At 39.0% G+C, this 18,413-nt stretch overlaps 1 protein-coding gene across 1 annotated transcript; it reads right to left on the bottom strand.

Annotated features, from left to right (window-relative positions):
• Positions 1 to 1,059: 1,059 nt before the first annotated feature.
• On the bottom strand, positions 1,060 to 15,411 carry LOC118480187. Its single transcript, XM_035974907.1, has 2 exons — positions 14,856 to 15,411; positions 1,060 to 1,385 (listed from the first exon to the last, which is right to left on the bottom strand). The coding sequence occupies exons 1-2, from the start codon at positions 15,409 to 15,411 to the stop codon at positions 1,060 to 1,062; spliced, it is 882 nt and encodes a 293-aa protein (XP_035830800.1).
• Positions 15,412 to 18,413: the final 3,002 nt, after the last annotated feature.

The following is an 18,413-nucleotide window of genomic DNA, read 5'->3' as shown; positions in this document are numbered from 1 at the left end:
TACCTAGTTGCGGACTGGCCCGGGCCCAAACAAACATCGGCCCAGACCCACCAAAACCCAATCTATCCTCCACCAAACAGTCTTTTTGTCTTTCAACTTTGAATAAGTCAGGGAATTTTAGATAAAATGGAATTGGCCCAGCCCAAATATCCAACCAAAACTGAATGCTTTTTCCGTTTACCAACCTCGCATGCGTGGCACATCGCAGATCCATATCATCGCTAAGAAAGGACTGTTGAATACTAATTATACTTTTCCATGGTCCAGCAGTAAATACCTTCGCTGAAATATCATTCCAATCTCTATTGTTGTGGTATATAGCCTAAATTTCCGGCCGCCACAAACTATGTTTTTCGGTTTTAAACCTCCACCGCCACTTAGCCAACATGGCTAGGTTGGCGTCTCTAATCGAACCAAATCCCAACCCACCATATTCAATCGGAGCAATTGTTTTTTTCCCATGCTACCCAATTCATTTTTGCTTTCTCATCCTAACCACCCCAAAAGAACACTCTCCTCATTCTATCCAAAGCATCCAATACTTTAATCGGTGCTTTAAATAGAGACAAGTAGTATGTTGGTAAAGCGTTAAGCACCGACTTTATTAACATAATCCTTCCCGCATATGATAATGTTTTAGCTTTCCAAAGAGAGTCTATTTTTAAAAACTTCCAACACCGATTTCCAATTCCGGGCTAAGTTCATATTGGCCCCAACTAGTAAACCAAGATGCGAAAAAGGAAACGTACCTTGCTTACACCGCAACTGACTTGCCATCTGTTGAACCTCACTATCACTTATCCCAATTCCATAAATGCTACATTTTGCTAGATTCACATTAAGCCCAGAAACCAAGTAAAAGCATCTAAGCAACCGTCTCAGATTATCAATATTTCCCGACGACCACTCACCCAAAAACATCATGTCATCCGCATAAATCAGATGAGACAGTAACGGTCCACCAGCGGATAAATCAATACCTTTATATAAATTACTAGATACGGCCTTTTTCATGATACACGAGAGGGCTTCCATTACTGTTACAAACAGAAAGGGTGATTACGGGTCTCCCTGCCTAAGACCACGAGAGCAGTCAAACTCTCTAGTTGGAGATCCATTTACCAATACAGAAGCTCTAGCAGAATACAAGGTCGCCATAACCCATGACCTCCATTTACTCGGAAACCTCATCTGAGCCATAACCGAATCAAGGAAGGACCAATTAACAGAATCATATGCCTTATTAATGTCTACTTTAAAAAACATCCCTTCCCGCTTATTCTTTCTCAACCAGCTCAGGACTTCATTAAGTACAAGAGGGCCATCCATAATATTTCTACCCGTTAGAAAAGCCGATTGTTGTTCAGAAATCAATTTCCCACCACCTTTTTCAGACGGTTAACAAGCACTTTTGATATCACCTTGTTAATTACACATATCAAACTGATTGGCCTGAAGTCTTTTGGGCCAGCAGGATCCTTAACTTTCGGAATCAGAGCAAAAAAAGAAGATGTACAACATTTATTAATGGAACCCTCCTCATAGAATTTATTGAATAATCTGACCATATCATCCTGAAAACCCACCCAACACCTCTTAATGAATTTAAAATTGAACCCATCCGGCCTAGGGGCACGATCACCCTCACACTCCCAAACGGCTGCCTTTATTTCCTCCATTGTGAATGGATTTTCCAACATTATTGCCTCGGAGTCCGAAATTGTAGCTATACCAGGACAAATCATCACAGGCCTATCCGACATAGTCTCCGAAAACTGTCGTTGAAAGAACTCATACAAAGCCTCCTTAATGGACAAAGGGTTCGTAATCCACACACCATCAATCATTAAACCATTCAGTCTATTAGTACTTATATTAGAATTAATAATGTGGTGAAAAAATCCAGAATTTTCATCACCGTCTATCGCCCATCGAGACCTAGACTTCTGGCGCAAATCCAACTACTTCAACATGTCAAATTCCGCCACAAAGTTCCGACACTCCATTCTTTCAGCCAGTTCTTTGTGACAACCGTCAATTTTGCATGCATCCGTACAATTAATTAATTTTAATTATGAGCTTAATGACTGTGCTTGATTACATCTGATGCTTTAAACTGCTTACTGATTTATGTTATATACATACATGTGCATTCTTTACATACAGTCACTTCAATTATTTCATACAGACTCTTAGTGACAAACCTGATGCACAAAGCACAGTTAGTACAGTGGGAGAATAACTCAGACGCATGCTGACAATGCCAGCACTTAGACAGATACTATTTTTAGGCCAGTGTGGGCCAGAGTTAAATCACTACACCAGTATGGAGTATAGGGAAGTGAGAAATATAAGACTATGTCACTAGGTGACAGTTTGAGTGCCGGAAAGTGCCTAAAACGCAATTTAATTACAGAATTCCACATTTTTAATAACAATTCAGTTTTTAACACGCTCATATTATTCATAATATTGACTAAGTAGTCCTGGACACTTTCCTAAGTGTTGGAATTAATTTCGTTACAAAAAGATGCACAAAAGACGCTTTACGGGTCAATTAAGCGCTTTAACGGAACGATGCGAAACCGAACAACCAGACATTACCCGGGACATGAAAATATTGTTAGAAATATTATTTTAGTATTTTAAATTAATCATGGTCACAAAAACCCCCATGCATCATGCAAACATGACATACACCCACTATACTTGTAAATACCCTTAAGTTTGTAGTAAATACCTACTAATTAACAAAATATTTGCACTTTACCCCCCCCCCCCATATCCGAAAATCTGCCCAAATTATTAAAGATATTTTGTTTAGATTTTGTGTAAAGTGGATCTTGTTTCTATTGGCCAAAAGTTGGGTATGATTACCCTAGAATTTGAAGGATGCATTTCCAAGGTGATAATCATCATTACTTCAAGCTTGCACCCAAACCCCTCTCTCCTCTCTCTATATTTCGACCCATACCCCCCCCCCCCTCTCATCACAACTGATTTTCATCTTCTCATACCTTCACAACTCCATCTCTTTCACTAGTAATCTCCATTCCAAGCTCCAAGATCCTCCATAGAAGTAAGAAGTTGAAGTGCTCTCAAGAAGCTTTGATCAAGGCCTTTCTCACCATCATTTCTTGTCATCTCATCCTAAGATTACAACCCTAGCCTTGTGCTAGTAGTAAGTCCATTCATACTCTTGCCTCACTTCGATTCTTGTTCGATTGTTGATTGTTTTGCTCACACAAAAACTCAAACAGCTTGCTGAGTTGGATTTCCAGCCAACTTCAACAGGCTGTAACGGGATCATTTTAAGTCGAAAAGTGGATTTTCTAAAGCCTAAAATGAGTATTTTGGAATAACTTAACAAATGGCACTGGAATCATAATTTTTCGATACCGTTTACTATTTTTAAAAGATTATTTTTGGACAGCAGCTCAAGCTGCATTTTTGTTTCAGAAAAAGTATGACATTTTCGTAGTCACAACTTAAGACCTGAATAAAATCAACCCATGAAATTTTTACAGAAGATGGACACCGTTGTCAGGACGACCCTCCAACTGGAATTTCGTCAAACGGACTTACGGTTGATTTTTAGTGAATATTTCCGTAAACTGTGATCAGAAGGTAGCAAATCTGATTGCAGTCAAGAAAATGAATTTTTATAAAATATGGGTAACGAATTGGACTTTGATATTTTTACACAATAAATTTTGGAACATATGTCATATTCTGTAAAAATTTGAAAATTTTTAGAAAAGGTTAACTATTTTATAAAAATCCTCGAAAACAGACCGGTTTTGAGTAGTAAAGCTGAAATAAAGTAAGTAATGTTTTGTTTGTCGATATGTCGGTTTGATTATTGAATATGAACTATTGGATATATATAAAAGAAAATGATATGCTAATTTAGCATGGACACCTCTATTTACAAAGGAGACTATGGCGAAATTTTCCGAAAATCCTAACACTTAGTAAATATTTTCTAGACAAGAGCTTACTAGTATATTTTCGACTAAGTTTTTCAAAGATAAAACTCGTCATAATATTTATCACAAAATACGAATTACCGGAGGTTGGTTTCATACATGAACATGGTTAAATATATATTTCCAGCATCCCATCCTTGGGAAGGAAACGCATATATAAGGTACTTTAGAAGTATGGATACTAGAATATGGAACAAACAAATATTCCAACACGACATATGATTAAGTTGAAATACTAATTGTTTTGACAAATAATTATCACACGAAATAATATAAGAAACGTAACCCAAAGACATAAATATTAAGACAAGGCACGATCCGTTCGTCTAATAGACGTTAGACCATTGTAGGTAGTCGTGTTTGCTGAGGAGATTTGGGTTACGAGTACCGAAGACGCAATACTGTGAGTTCATGTCCCCCTTTTCTCTTAACCGTTTTCAGTTTTATACTTCGGGGGTGAAATACATGTTACAACTTTTACAGACATTTACAGACATTTACAGACATTTTTATACATGGTATGATTAGCTAAGGAACTTACTGTTAGATCACGTGAATGGATAGGCTATTATCGTAAGACCATTAATCCTTGTATAAGGACCGAGAGGCATGAGTGATAGATCTATTGGGTGTTGCGAGCCCCACACATGGGCCAGCGTGTGGCTGCATGTGGTGACTATGTCTTTCCGCCGGAAGGACCGGTATGAAATACGCGTTACAGGTTTGAGTGCTTCCTAGACCATGTCACTTATTAATGTATTAGCTACACATTAATTGATCTGTTTTTCCTTATTGCTACATACCAAGGACACACATTTATATAGACATATTTCACAATCTATACAGACACACATTAATGATTTATACAGACTCACATACACATGAACTCGCTCAACTTTTGTTGATGTTTTCCAAACTACATGTATTTCAGGAAATTAAGTATGGATCTGGCGGGCGTTGGAATTTCAAGTCATGTTAAGTATAAAGATGACATCCATGGTTTTTTTTGGGTTTGGCCAGTGTGTCTTAATCCTGGACGAGACACGTCTTCCAAATTTGGATTACAACTATTATCTTTGGCGAGTCCTTAGCAAACTTTTATACAATTCATCTGGTTTGTAAAACTTAAATTTTGAAGTCTACGTTTTAGACAATGTTGTTATGTTTTAAACTCATTTTATGGATGACAAATCTTTGGTATTATCATATAGATTGTTTGATATGGTTGAATGCAATGATAACAAGTAAGTCACCCCATAATCACGCTTCCGCAAAAGTCAGGGTGTGACAGCTTGGTATCAGAGCTTCGATCGTAGCGAACTAGGATTCATTCTCGAGTCTAGACTACGATCAATAGGGCTCTCACGAAAACGCTTTTACAAACATGTTTTCATTGCATACACAAAACGCCCAGATCCAGGGAACAAACATTTTTACAAACAAAAGGCACAAATACACATTCCAAAATATATGTTTATAATTCAGTCTTAGAGACTGAGGGATTCAATCTTAGAGATTGAGGGAGGTTTAGCCTTAGAGGCTGGGGAGGTTCAGTCTTAGAGACTGAGGGGTTCAATCTTAGAGATTGAGGAGGTTCAGTCTTAGAGGCTGGGGAAAAATTTGGTCTTAGAGACCAGGGAATTGGTCTTAGAGACCAGGGAGTTGGTCTTAGAGACCAGAGAATTGGTCTTAGAGACCAGGGAGTTGGTCTTAGAGACCAGGGAGTTAGTCTGAGTGACTAGGGAGTTCGGTCTAAGAGACTGGGTGAGATAGTCTAGGGAAGACTAGGATGATTACTTACTTACATTGTTATCGCATACATGCTTAATTGTTGATTATTGATAAACGTGCATATGTGGAAACTGTTTTAATACATGCTATGACTACCATGCACCGATACACATGTCGCCTTAATCAAAAAACGAGTTGTCAAGCATTGACGACCCTACCGCCACCGCCACAGATGATGAGACCGTACCTGCGCCAGAGATATTTACGTCAGACCCTGAGAGTGACCCTGACATGTTGACCAAGAACGAGGACGACTGCCAACCATCCGCGCTGCCAGACTCTGGTGATGAATTACCCTTGCTGATGGCCTCCTTGACAAGAAACTTCCTGTCATCCTTGTTTCGGTCCACGACCACCTCATCATTTGGACACTTCGATGACGCGCACATCGTCGCTCCGATTCTCGACACCGTACCCCTTATGATTATTTTCCCCAAGAATCCACCTCTTTGACAAATTGTGTGATGACGACGTTAATTTGCTTATTGATGATCCTTCCGTTGATACCCAGGATGATGGAAAGTTAGATGAGGACGTTGTTACTAACTCTATGTTTTGAGATCCCTATTATCAAACTATCCTCTGATTCTAGTATACACTCGATTTCAGACTCCTTTGGGTCTGCGACATTTACGACTTTACAAACAGGCAGGTTACCGCTTTTTGCTCCCGACACGGACGACGCCGCCGCTTTGACTACTGCACTAACACTTGCTCAAGATCACATACCCTCACACTCCACAGGACCTGCCCCTGATGCAACTCCAGTTCCTTGCGGGCCAGCTTGATGTTGCACCTGATGAACCTGTTTAAACGTGATATTATATCCTTTGGACTACTATACCTTGCACTCCTCTTACCAGACCCAGTACCTACGCCTATTGAATCTCCTTTTGTTGAGACATTTCTACCGCACCTGCACCCGCTGATGTTGCATCTATGAAAACCGACGTCCATTGCACCGACATGCCTACCGCTCTCTTTCAAGACATACCCGCACCCCGAGAAGGCGCTCCAGGTCAGCACCCGCATAACGATTCTTCTGCTACGGCAACATTTTCCTAAACATAACAAGACGCACCGTTTGCTACATTCACCTCTACAACGCTGGACAAGTCATTTCGATGGATTCCTATGCTACACTATGTTGATTTAGACCCTTGTCATCCCTCACATTATGGAGGCTACACACGGGATGAGTACACCTGAGGATATAAGTCGCAGAATGTTGAGCTGGAGTTGGCACCACAACCTCCACCCTGTTTATTGCCAGTATACTTTGATCCTCCACAATTATCAAAGACTTCTTTTGCGCTCTCATCTGCTGCTATGACGCCTTTTCTAGGTTTTTGATGCTCATTTCTTTACTATCAAGCAGCAGAGCAGACAATTACTTCGACGTGTACACAAGCCCGAGGAGGAAGTCCACGCGTGTTGACGGTTTACTTTCTTTTCCTCCTCTTCCTCAGTCACCCGTATAGTTGGTTTCTGGATTCATGCAGATTGCATTACACTTTGGTAATAAACACTAATGATAAGTCGGGTTGTGGAGACTTTAAAGACCACTTCTGACTACGTAATTTTGATGCACTAATATACTTGTTGGACAGGGGTAGGGTGACCCTGCGTTCCTTCTGATATGATACGTTTTGTAAAACACAGTGATTGTGGTCGGAGGATGACGAAAGCCCAATCATCTTTAAACATGCGACAATACTTATGACTAATAACTAATGAATAACTCGGTCGCTATATTCCCACTAAGCACGCTGTTGATCAGCATATTTGTGCTACAACTATAATGCTACATGCTTACTTGTTACGTTCCTATTTACAAGTTGTGCAATAATTGTGATGATACGTGATTGAATGTTACAACGACTGCGGATATACATATATGTAATATACCTCTGAGGTCCTATTCGTTAAATAGAGACTTGTGTACTCGTGTCCTTAACAAGACCTGACCTAACCAACATTCTTCTAGGAAGATGTCGACTCTAGGGAACACCAATACCAGCAACCCTCTGCCAACGACAGAGGCAGAATTTCAAGAACGCCTCATATAGATCATCGCACAGTACGAGGCCCTTCGCTCTGAACGCAGCGGAGGTACCTCGGGAAATAACCCAGCCAACGGCTGTACCTACAAGCAGTTCTTAGGCTGCCAGCCCCTACTTTTCGATGGCACTGGGGGTGCCGTAGCTTTCATGCGTTGGATTGAGAAATCGGACACTGTTTTGCGTGCGAGCAAATGCGCCCCAGAGCACCAGGTAACGTACATTTCCGGACTGTTCCAAGATGGGGCTCTGTCATGGTGGAAACTCCAGGTTCAGACGATGGGCGAGACTACTGCGTATGCTTTATCATGGGACGAGCTGAAAGAGCTAATGCATAAAAAGTACTGTTCGAGAACAGAAAGCCAGAAGGTGGAAACTGAGTTCTGGAACTTGAAGATGGAAGGTCCAAAAATAGTTGAGTATGTGGAGAAGTTCCAAGTTCTGTCGCGTATCGTTCCTTACATGGTAGACCCAGAGTTTAAGAAGATTGAGTGTTTCATTTGGGGATTGGCACCCCAAATCATGAGCATGGTGACGACATCGAAGCCTACAATGATCGCTGAAGCCATTAATCTAAGTGTGGGCTTGACTGAAGAGGCAATCAGGATGAACAAATTTTCAACCTCTGAGGAGAAGAAGGAGACTCATGTAGAGTCATCTGGAGATAACAAGAGGAAGTTCGCAAACTTCAAGCAGAGTACTCAGACGAATAGCAACAACAAGGTCAAAAAGAGAAAAGAGTACATGGGTAAACTACCTAAATGCGACAGGTGCCGACGTCATCATACCGGGCGATGTAAAAATGGGAAGTGTGACAGCTGTGGCAAAGTGGGACACAACAGGGAAACGTGTTGGAGTGAGACGAAGCGTGGAAAGAAAGGAAAGGGGAAAGATAAGGGATGTTATACATGCGGGGATATGAGGCACTTTAGGAAAGATTGCCCAAGGGAGATTAAGCAAAATCATGGGAAAGATGTCTAACACCGGAGCCAGAGAAGCACGCCAGGAATCCAAGCATGGATATCGGTACGTCCCATACTACTCAATGTTATGCATCTGTATTGCCAAATACTGTTGCAAATTCTACGATTCGCACCTCTAGAGTTCGAGAGAATAATTGGTTTAAGCAACGAGTAAGTAGATATTCCAATACCCATTAGAACTAGCTTAGGGGAAGCTAGTGGAAGCCAACACAGTAACTGGAATCGGCAAGATAGAACACGGGAAGCGTAAGATTACACTTGATCTACTGCCAATGAATTGGGAGACTTCAACAAGGTAGTTGGAGGGATTGGTTGACAAATGATCAATAGGAGATTGATATCCGCACCATGATGGCGAACGAAGAAGTGATCTTGACTCATGAAGCAGGATACGCCTCTGCAAATTACAAATCGCTTGAAGGCACAAAGAATGTTACGAAAAGGATGGGTTGTTTTATGGCTCATGTCGGGGACGAGGGAGCCGAAGAACTAAAACTCGAAGATGTCCCTGTGATAAAAGAATAACCTGAAGCCATCCCCAAAAACTTGCCAGAATTATCTACTCAGTGACAAGTCGAATTTTTGCATCGATTTGATTTCCAGGCGCCGCGCTTGCAGCCAATTTACCTTGGCAATTTACACCTTCAGACATGCAAGGATCGACAGTGTAGCTTCAGTAGCTGATAGAGAAGGAAGATAACAGACCAAGTTTCCCATTTTGGGTAACCCCAGCTCTGCTCATCAAGAAGAAGGATGTGACTTTCAAATGAGCATCAATTACTAGGACCCGAACGAGCTAACCCACGAGAGTCGGTGACTCTCGCTAAGGATTAATGAATTACGTATTTAACTAACTGTGAGGATCCAACTACTATTACACGACTGATTGATGATCAAGTGTCGTTAGCAATGAATTCATGAAGAAAGTACCGGGGAAATCGTGGGACGATAACTTGTCTTTAGACGCACACAAGATGGTGTTTCCTACACAATGCTCAAAACCGAGTTACACAGAATATGAAACCTTGAGGATCTAGAAAACATGTGATTAGGACCCTTGGGAACCCAGGTCCAAACTTGTAAAGGTTATTACTTAGACACCATATCTGTTAACTCAATCGAACACTATTAACCTGACATATATGCCATTTCAGTTAACAGAATAGAAAGTACTTGAAAATTCTTTCGTTTAAATCTTCATTTTTGCTTCTAGCCGAGTAGATGTTTGCATCTCTACTCCCCTTAAAGTAGTTGTATCGCTTTGATTTTCTTCGCTGAGAGCGAACACACATTTGCTTCGATATTTGGTCATTACCTCATACTCATTGTGTCATTACTTGAAAACTCACATATTACGCATGCACCTTTTGCTACGCGTGCGGTTTCATTTCCAACGCTTCATTAAATTCGAATATTATGTTGCTAAATCTAACTACTGGTTTGTGATTCGAATGGCCTACATTATTGTAACGGTTGACTCTTTGCTATCAGGTCAACACACCTTCTCGAAAACTTCTTTTGTTTCAAGATACATTCATGGTTCATTTTTGTAACCATGTTGGGATTCCCTTGTTGATACATACGTTTATTGTCGGGTTGCGCTGAAACTAAGTTCAATTGCTTGAACTTATCCATTTCACACGTTTGATTTGAGACGCAATATGATGTATTGGGAGCATCATATTCAAATATTCTTGCAAAAGTTCTTTCATTACGAGTCGTAATGGATTCGGTTGATCTATGACTCCACTAAATCGTTTGATTGACTTCGACACCTTGAGGTGATATTTTCACAAAATTGAAGCTTGTGCTAATTGGGTTACTCACTTCATATACGGATTTAAATTATTTATTTGCTCTAAATCCGTCTCGTTTATCACAATTAAAGCAGTCTCAACACAGTTGTGTGTTAAGGCAATGGTACATGGATTCATTTCATAGCACGATGTACCTCCTAACGATTCTTTCATTGTCTATCGTATACCTTGCGGTACTTATTGCTTCCCACCTTCGATCGGAAACAGTGGCTCTTTGATGTTCCGAATTCAACTAAAAACTTTGCAACATTGGGTAAATCAAATCTTCAGGCTTGTTTCGGTTCACTTTCATTTGATTTCAGGCACGGTGAACTTGTTCAGTCACCATTATTATCTCTCGTCATTTCGACACCTTGTGGTGTCATTGCAAATTTGCAGTTGTGCTAATCATGGTCGATCGTTTTACACAAAACTACATATACTTTTGTTTGAACTAAGTCATTTAAACATTCCTGATGCAACTACGAATCAAGACAATGATACACCAGAATCGCTTGTATTTCATTCAGTGTATATTCATAATTCGAGAATGTCAACACACAAATCCTTATCATTTACTCATTTCAAAGTTGACAGGTCATCTTCATCCCCAAGTTGTTGATTTTGAGTTCATATAGCGGATGCTATGGTTTGTGAAAACTCGTTTGCATATCGTGACCGATTGTTTGAGAATCCTATTGGACAAAACTCCTCTTTTGTGGAACCCCTGTAACTGGATTACACTAGACTACACGTCAATACGACTTATGCCTTTGACATTAAATGCTAAAAGCACATACCTTTTTACCATTGGATTCGTGATACTATATATATTCTTGGACTCACTTGATGTGAATAGGGTTGGATTCGATTTGGTGATTATCTACCTCGGTACTATTCATATGCATACATACATAATGAAACCCTAAGGAGTTAAGGTAGTACAAATTTCGAGGACGAAATTTTCTTAACGGGGGGAGAATGTGACAACCGTCAATTTTGCATGCATCCGTACAATTAATTAATTTTAATTATGAGCTTAATGACTGTGCTTGATTACATCTGATGCTTTAAACTGCTTACTGATTTATGTTATATACATACATGTGCATTCTTTACATACAGTCACTTCAATTATTTCATACAAACTCTTAGTGACAAACCTGATGCACAAAGCACAGTTAGTACAGTGGGAGAATAACTCAGACACATGCTGACAATGCCAGCACTTAGACAGATACTATTTTTAGGCCAGTGTGGGCCAGAGTTAAATCACTACACCAGTATGGAGTATAGGGAAGTGAGAAATATAAGACTATGTCACTAGGTGACAGTTTGAGTGCCGGAAAGTGCCTAAAACGCAATTTAATTACAGAATTCCACATTTTTAATAACAATTCAGTTTTTAACACGCTCATATTATTCATAATATTGACTAAGTAGTCCTGGACACTTTCCTAAGTGTTGGAATTAATTTCGTTACAAAAAGATGCACAAAAGACGCTTTACGGGTCAATTAAACGCTTTAACGGAACGATGCGAAACCGAACAACCAGACATTACCCGGGACATGAAAATATTGTTAGAAATATTATTTTAGTATTTTAAATTAATCATGGTCACAAAAACCCCCATGCATCATGCAAACATGACATACACCCACTATACTTGTAAATACCCTTAAGTTTGTAGTAAATACCTACTAATTAACAAAATATTTACACTTTACCCCCCCCCCCCCATATCCGAAAATCTGCCCAAATTATTAAAGATATTTTGTTTAGATTTTGTGTAAAGTGGATCTTGTTTCTATTGGCCAAAAGTTGGGTATGATTACCCTAGAATTTGAAGGATGCATTTCCAAGGTGATAATCATCATTACTTCAAGCTTGCACCCAAACCCCTCTCTCCTCTCTCTATATTTCGACCCATACCCCCCCCCCTCTCATCACAACTGATTTTCATCTTCTCATACCTTCACAACTCCATCTCTTTCACTAGTAATCTCCATTCCAAGCTTCAAGATCCTCCATAGAAGTAAGAAGTTGAAGTGCTCTCAAGAAGCTTTGATCAAGGCCTTTCTCACCATCATTTCTTGTCATCTCATCCTAAGATTACAACCCTAGCCTTGTGCTAGTAGTAAGTCCATTCATACTCTTGCCTCACTTCGATTCTTGTTTGATTGTTGATTGTTTTGCTCACACAAAAACTCAAACAGCTTGCTGAGTTGGATTTCCAGCCAACTTCAACAGGCTGTAACGGGATCATTTTAAGTCGAAAAGTGGATTTTCTAAAGCCTAAAATGAGTATTTTGGAATAACTTAACAAATGGCACTGGAATCATAATTTTTCGATACCGTTTACTATTTTTAAAAGATTATTTTTGGACAGCAGCTCAAGCTGCATTTTTGTTTCAGAAAAAGTATGACATTTTCGTAGTCACAACTTAAGACCTGAATAAAATCAACCCATGAAATTTTTACAGAAGATGGACACCGTTGTCAGGACGACCCTCCAACTGGAATTTCGTCAAACGGACTTACGGTTGATTTTTAGTGAATATTTCCGTAAACTGTGATCAGAAGGTAGCAAATCTGATTGCAGTCAAGAAAATGAATTTTTATAAAATATGGGTAACGAATTGGACTTTGATATTTTTACACAATAAATTTTGGAACATATGTCATATTCTGTAAAAATTTGAAAATTTTTAGAAAAGGTTAACTATTTTATAAAAATCCTCGAAAACAGACCGGTTTTGAGTAGTAAAGCTGAAATAAAGTAAGTAATGTTTTGTTTGTCGATATGTCGGTTTGATTATTGAATATGAACTATTGGATATATATAAAAGAAAATGATATGCTAATTTAGCATGGACACCTCTATTTACAAAGGAGACTATGGCGAAATTTTCCGAAAATCCTAACACTTAGTAAATATTTTCTAGACAAGAGCTTACTAGTATATTTTCGACTAAGTTTTTCAAAGATAAAACTCGTCATAATATTTATCACAAAATACGAATTACCGGAGGTTGGTTTCATACATGAACATGGTTAAATATATATTTCCAGCATCCCATCCTTGGGAAGGAAACGCATATATAAGGTACTTTAGAAGTATGGATACTAGAATATGGAACAAACAAATATTCCAACACGACATATGATTAAGTTGAAATACTAATTGTTTTGACAAATAATTATCACACGAAATAATATAAGAAACGTAACCCAAAGACATAAATATTAAGACAAGGCACGATCCGTTCGTCTAATAGACGTTAGACCATTGTAGGTAGTCGTGTTTGCTGAGGAGATTTGGGTTACGAGTACCGAAGACGCAATACTGTGAGTTCATGTCCCCCTTTTCTCTTAACCGTTTTCAGTTTTATACTTCGGGGGTGAAATACATGTTACAACTTTTACAGACATTTACAGACATTTACAGACATTTTTATACATGGTATGATTAGCTAAGGAACTTACTGTTAGATCACGTGAATGGATAGGCTATTATCGTAAGACCATTAATCCTTGTATAAGGACCGAGAGGCATGAGTGATAGATCTATTGGGTGTTGCGAGCCCCACACATGGGCCAGCGTGTGGCTGCATGTGGTGACTATGTCGTTCCGCCGGAAGGACCGGTATGAAATACGCGTTACAGGTTTGAGTGCTTCCTAGACCATGTCACTTATTAATGTATTAGCTACACATTAATTGATCTGTTTTTCCTTATTGCTACATACCAAGGACACATATTTATATAGACATATTTCACAATCTATACAGACACACATTAATGATTTATACAGACTCACATACACATGAACTCGCTCAACTTTTGTTGATGTTTTCCAAACTACATGTATTTCAGGAAATTAATTATGGATCTGGCGGGCGTTGGAATTTCAAGTCATGTTAAGTATAAAGATGACATCCATGGTTTTTTTTGGGTTTGGCCAGTGTGTCTTAATCCTGGACGAGACACGTCTTCCAAATTTGGATTACAACTATTATCTTTGGCGAGTCCTTAGCAAACTTTTATACAATTCATCTGGTTTGTAAAACTTAAATTTTGAAGTCTACGTTTTAGACAATGTTGTTATGTTTTAAACTCATTTTATGGATGACAAATCTTTGGTATTATCATATAGATTGTTTGATATGGTTGAATGCAATGATAACAAGTAAGTCACCCCATAATCACGCTTCCGCAAAAGTCAGGGTGTGACATTCTTCCTCTAATAGCAATCTTTCCTCCGCTATATTTTCAATGAGCTCAAGTCTCTTCTTTTTTCCACCATAGATCCCCTCCCTATTCTCCTTTTCAACTTTCAGCCATGACTTGATGTTATTTTTTAAATACCTCAATTTAATTGCAACCGCTAGATCCGCTGGCCCCAAGAAATTAAACTCACCACATTTTTGTAGAACATGCTCAAGAAACCCAGAATACTCAAACCATGAATTAAAAAAACCAAATGGAATTTGGCCGAAATCAGATTGAACCGTAGAGAGAACAATGGGCCGATGATCTGATGCTTCCCTAGCTAACGCAAGCACCATTGCATTCGGCCATCTCTCCCTAAAACCCAAACACACCAAAAACCGATCCAATTTACTTAGCTTTTTACCATTATCCGATATATACATAAAATTTCCACCACCCATATTATACTCCACCAACCCGGCTGATAGGATAAATTGGTTAAAAGCCTCAGCATTAGCTACAACGAACTCTGAATTCATACGCTCACTCACATCCCGGACATCATTAAAATCACCCATCATGACCCATAGCCCCTGTAATGAGTTCCTAAAGCCCAAAATCTCTAACCAAACCACTCGTCTACTAGGTGCATCATTAGGAGCATAAACATTTATTAAGTTCATTCTACACCCCGACAGAACCAAGTAGCCCGAAATAATAATAAAATTTCTATTATGAAAAATATCAACACACCTGAAAACCGTAGGGCACCAAAGACAAGCAAGACCCCCAGACCTTCCTTGCGAATCCACCACAGCAACCTTAAATTCAGCTCGGCCCCAAAATTGATTGAACATGAATGATGATGATTCTTGTAATTTCGTTTCCTAAATGGCAAGAAAATGAATCCCGTAACTAGTTTTTAAGCCTCTGATCCAGTCCGACTTCCTATGGTTCCGAACCCCCCTTAGATTCACAGACAGACAATTCATCGGGAAACATTTGCGACACCTTCCTCCACAATAAGCTTTTCAGTTTCCAACATGAAACCATTTAGATTGATACCTATTAATGCACCGACACGAACCGTAGCTTCAACTTCCTCCCTCAGGATACTCTGAGGGTCGTGGTTTACCTAACCACCATCGTCTCCTGGGATCTCTTCACCGTCGTCAATTGTATCACTAACCCCTCGATTACCAGGTACATCAGCAGAGTCATCTGGATGATCTAGATTGTTCCTCTCGACTCCATAAAAATCCCCCATAGGTGTATTCAAGTCTAGAGACACCGAATCCAATCTATTAGGCTGATTAAAAGATTTATGTGTGGGCCCCTGAGTCGATCCCAAAGAGGGTGGGCTACGTACATCCCTATTTCTTTTACCCAAATTAATTATTGGGGTTGGGCCATCATCAACAGAATTTAAATTGGGCTGCCCGGACGCCATACCAGACACGGAACCAGAGGGCCCAATATCCATATCATTTTCTGAGTGTGGGTTGTTTACTTTATTCAATGCCAAGTCATGATTATCTGTTACACGCGCCAACCCACTACTATCCCCATGCATTTTTTGATTACCCATGCAAACATTGGAATTAGGGACCTCATGAATTACCGGAGCCTCTTTACCTTCCGGAACCGATTCAACTTCCACCGGAATTGCATTCGAGGCATTGACCTCTGATGTCGGATTCTGCTCACAGGCCTGAACCTCCCCATTCGAAGACACATTTAGCTAGATCTCTCCCTCCTCGAATGTAAGAACCCTCGTCAAAACCACTATTTATTATATTATTTTATTCAATAGGAAAACCTAATTAAGACACCCAAGTAATTCTACACAAACCCTGAAAGTTTCAGAACAATCGAAATCAGGATCAGGACCCCTGAAACTCAAGGGGGGGTAAAACCTAGTTGACGATTATCTTAATAAATCATTGTTTGAATTCTATTGGCCAAAACTGTTGACTCATCAGGGCTAGTCCCGTGGAGGGCAAGCCAAAGAATTTTAGGTGTCCCTTACGGACCGTAAGGGCTCAGGCTTACGGTCCGTAAGCAGTGCCAAAATTGGGTATAAATAGCAGAACATTGGCACTTGATTCTGGGCACTTGGACGACGAACAAAGTCGGAAATTAGACGGAGTTATGCTCTGTTTACCACAATTAACACACACACACCTCGAAACGCTGCCGCAATCAGGGTAATAACTCGATCGCTATTACGATTCAACGTCCGATCGATTGTAACTATCCAACGATTGTCCGGGTGCTGCTCAAATTGAGCTTATACTTTGTTATTCATTGTGATTTCGACTTGAATATTTGAGTGTTGTTCGAATTCGGACTATGCTCTGTTATTCGTTGCGAATCCGATTGAATTGTTAAGTATTGCACTTGCTAATCGTCGTGAGGGTTTAATCACGTGAATTGTCGTAACTGCTGTATTAGTTACAACCCCGTTTGTGTGAATTGTTATTAGGTTAATCAAGGCAATTCAGTAGGCCAGAATCTGCTCAAATTAAATCTGCAATATATCAAGGCTTACCTATAGACTAAACTTTGCCCGTAGAAATCTGCAATGTGAGTTCATTTCTCTTTTCTCACCGTTTGTGAGTCCATACTCTTTTATCACATTTTTATCACCTTTTTGTGATACAATTATATTACAAATGCATTCTAAAAATCCTAAATGGTTACCAGTTATACTTACAGTGATTAAATTATTATATTTTATAATAACTGCTGGTATGGGAAGTTTATACATTATTTGATCCTCTTTACGATTAGCCAGAAAGTTAGCTAATAATAGCATGACCACAATTATAAACGAATATTATCTTAACATTAAATTGTTAATAAATTTAATGTATGTTTAAAAATAAATCTAAATGGTGGATACCATAATAAAGTCAAGTATAATGTATTCTATTTGTAGTCAGGTTACTATATCATGATATTACAATTAGTGAATTGACATATTGGATAAGTTGTAATAGTTGACATAAAATGTCATTATTCTGGATTACATGATTTTGTGCCATAAATAATATATTTGACAAAGTAATGTCATAGGACATCATCATGTCCAGCGTCACTAGTTGAAAGAATGATCAACAGTGATATGACCAAAGACACTAGTTGAGAGAATGATCAACAGTGTTTTAACCAGAGTCACTAGTTGAAAGAATGATCAACAGTGATATGACCCCGTCACAGGAATCGCCTAATGACAGATAAATTGAATAATAGTAAAGTATAGTTATTTGATAAATTCACTATTGGACGAAAGTAAGCCAATGAGTGATATTATTGCTGTTATATTGAAACTGCCATCATGTGACAAAATACTAATTGAGTGGGGTAAATACAAATAAATATAAGAACCTTAATACTGTAAGGTATAACAATATATTTTATAAAAAAATGGAATGATCTCACTCAGTATTTTCCACTGACAAAACCTTTTTCAAACATGTTTCACGTAATTACCATAGATTGGAATAAAGACTAGATACGGCACTGAAAGGCATCAAGAAGTGGTTTATTTTAATCAAATTAAGAAATATTGTTTTAT

This window comes from Helianthus annuus, chromosome 7, assembly GCF_002127325.2.
Source record: "Helianthus annuus cultivar XRQ/B chromosome 7, HanXRQr2.0-SUNRISE, whole genome shotgun sequence".
NCBI lineage: Eukaryota > Viridiplantae > Streptophyta > Magnoliopsida > Asterales > Asteraceae > Helianthus > Helianthus annuus.
This window is presented reverse-complemented; position numbering and strand designations above follow the sequence as displayed.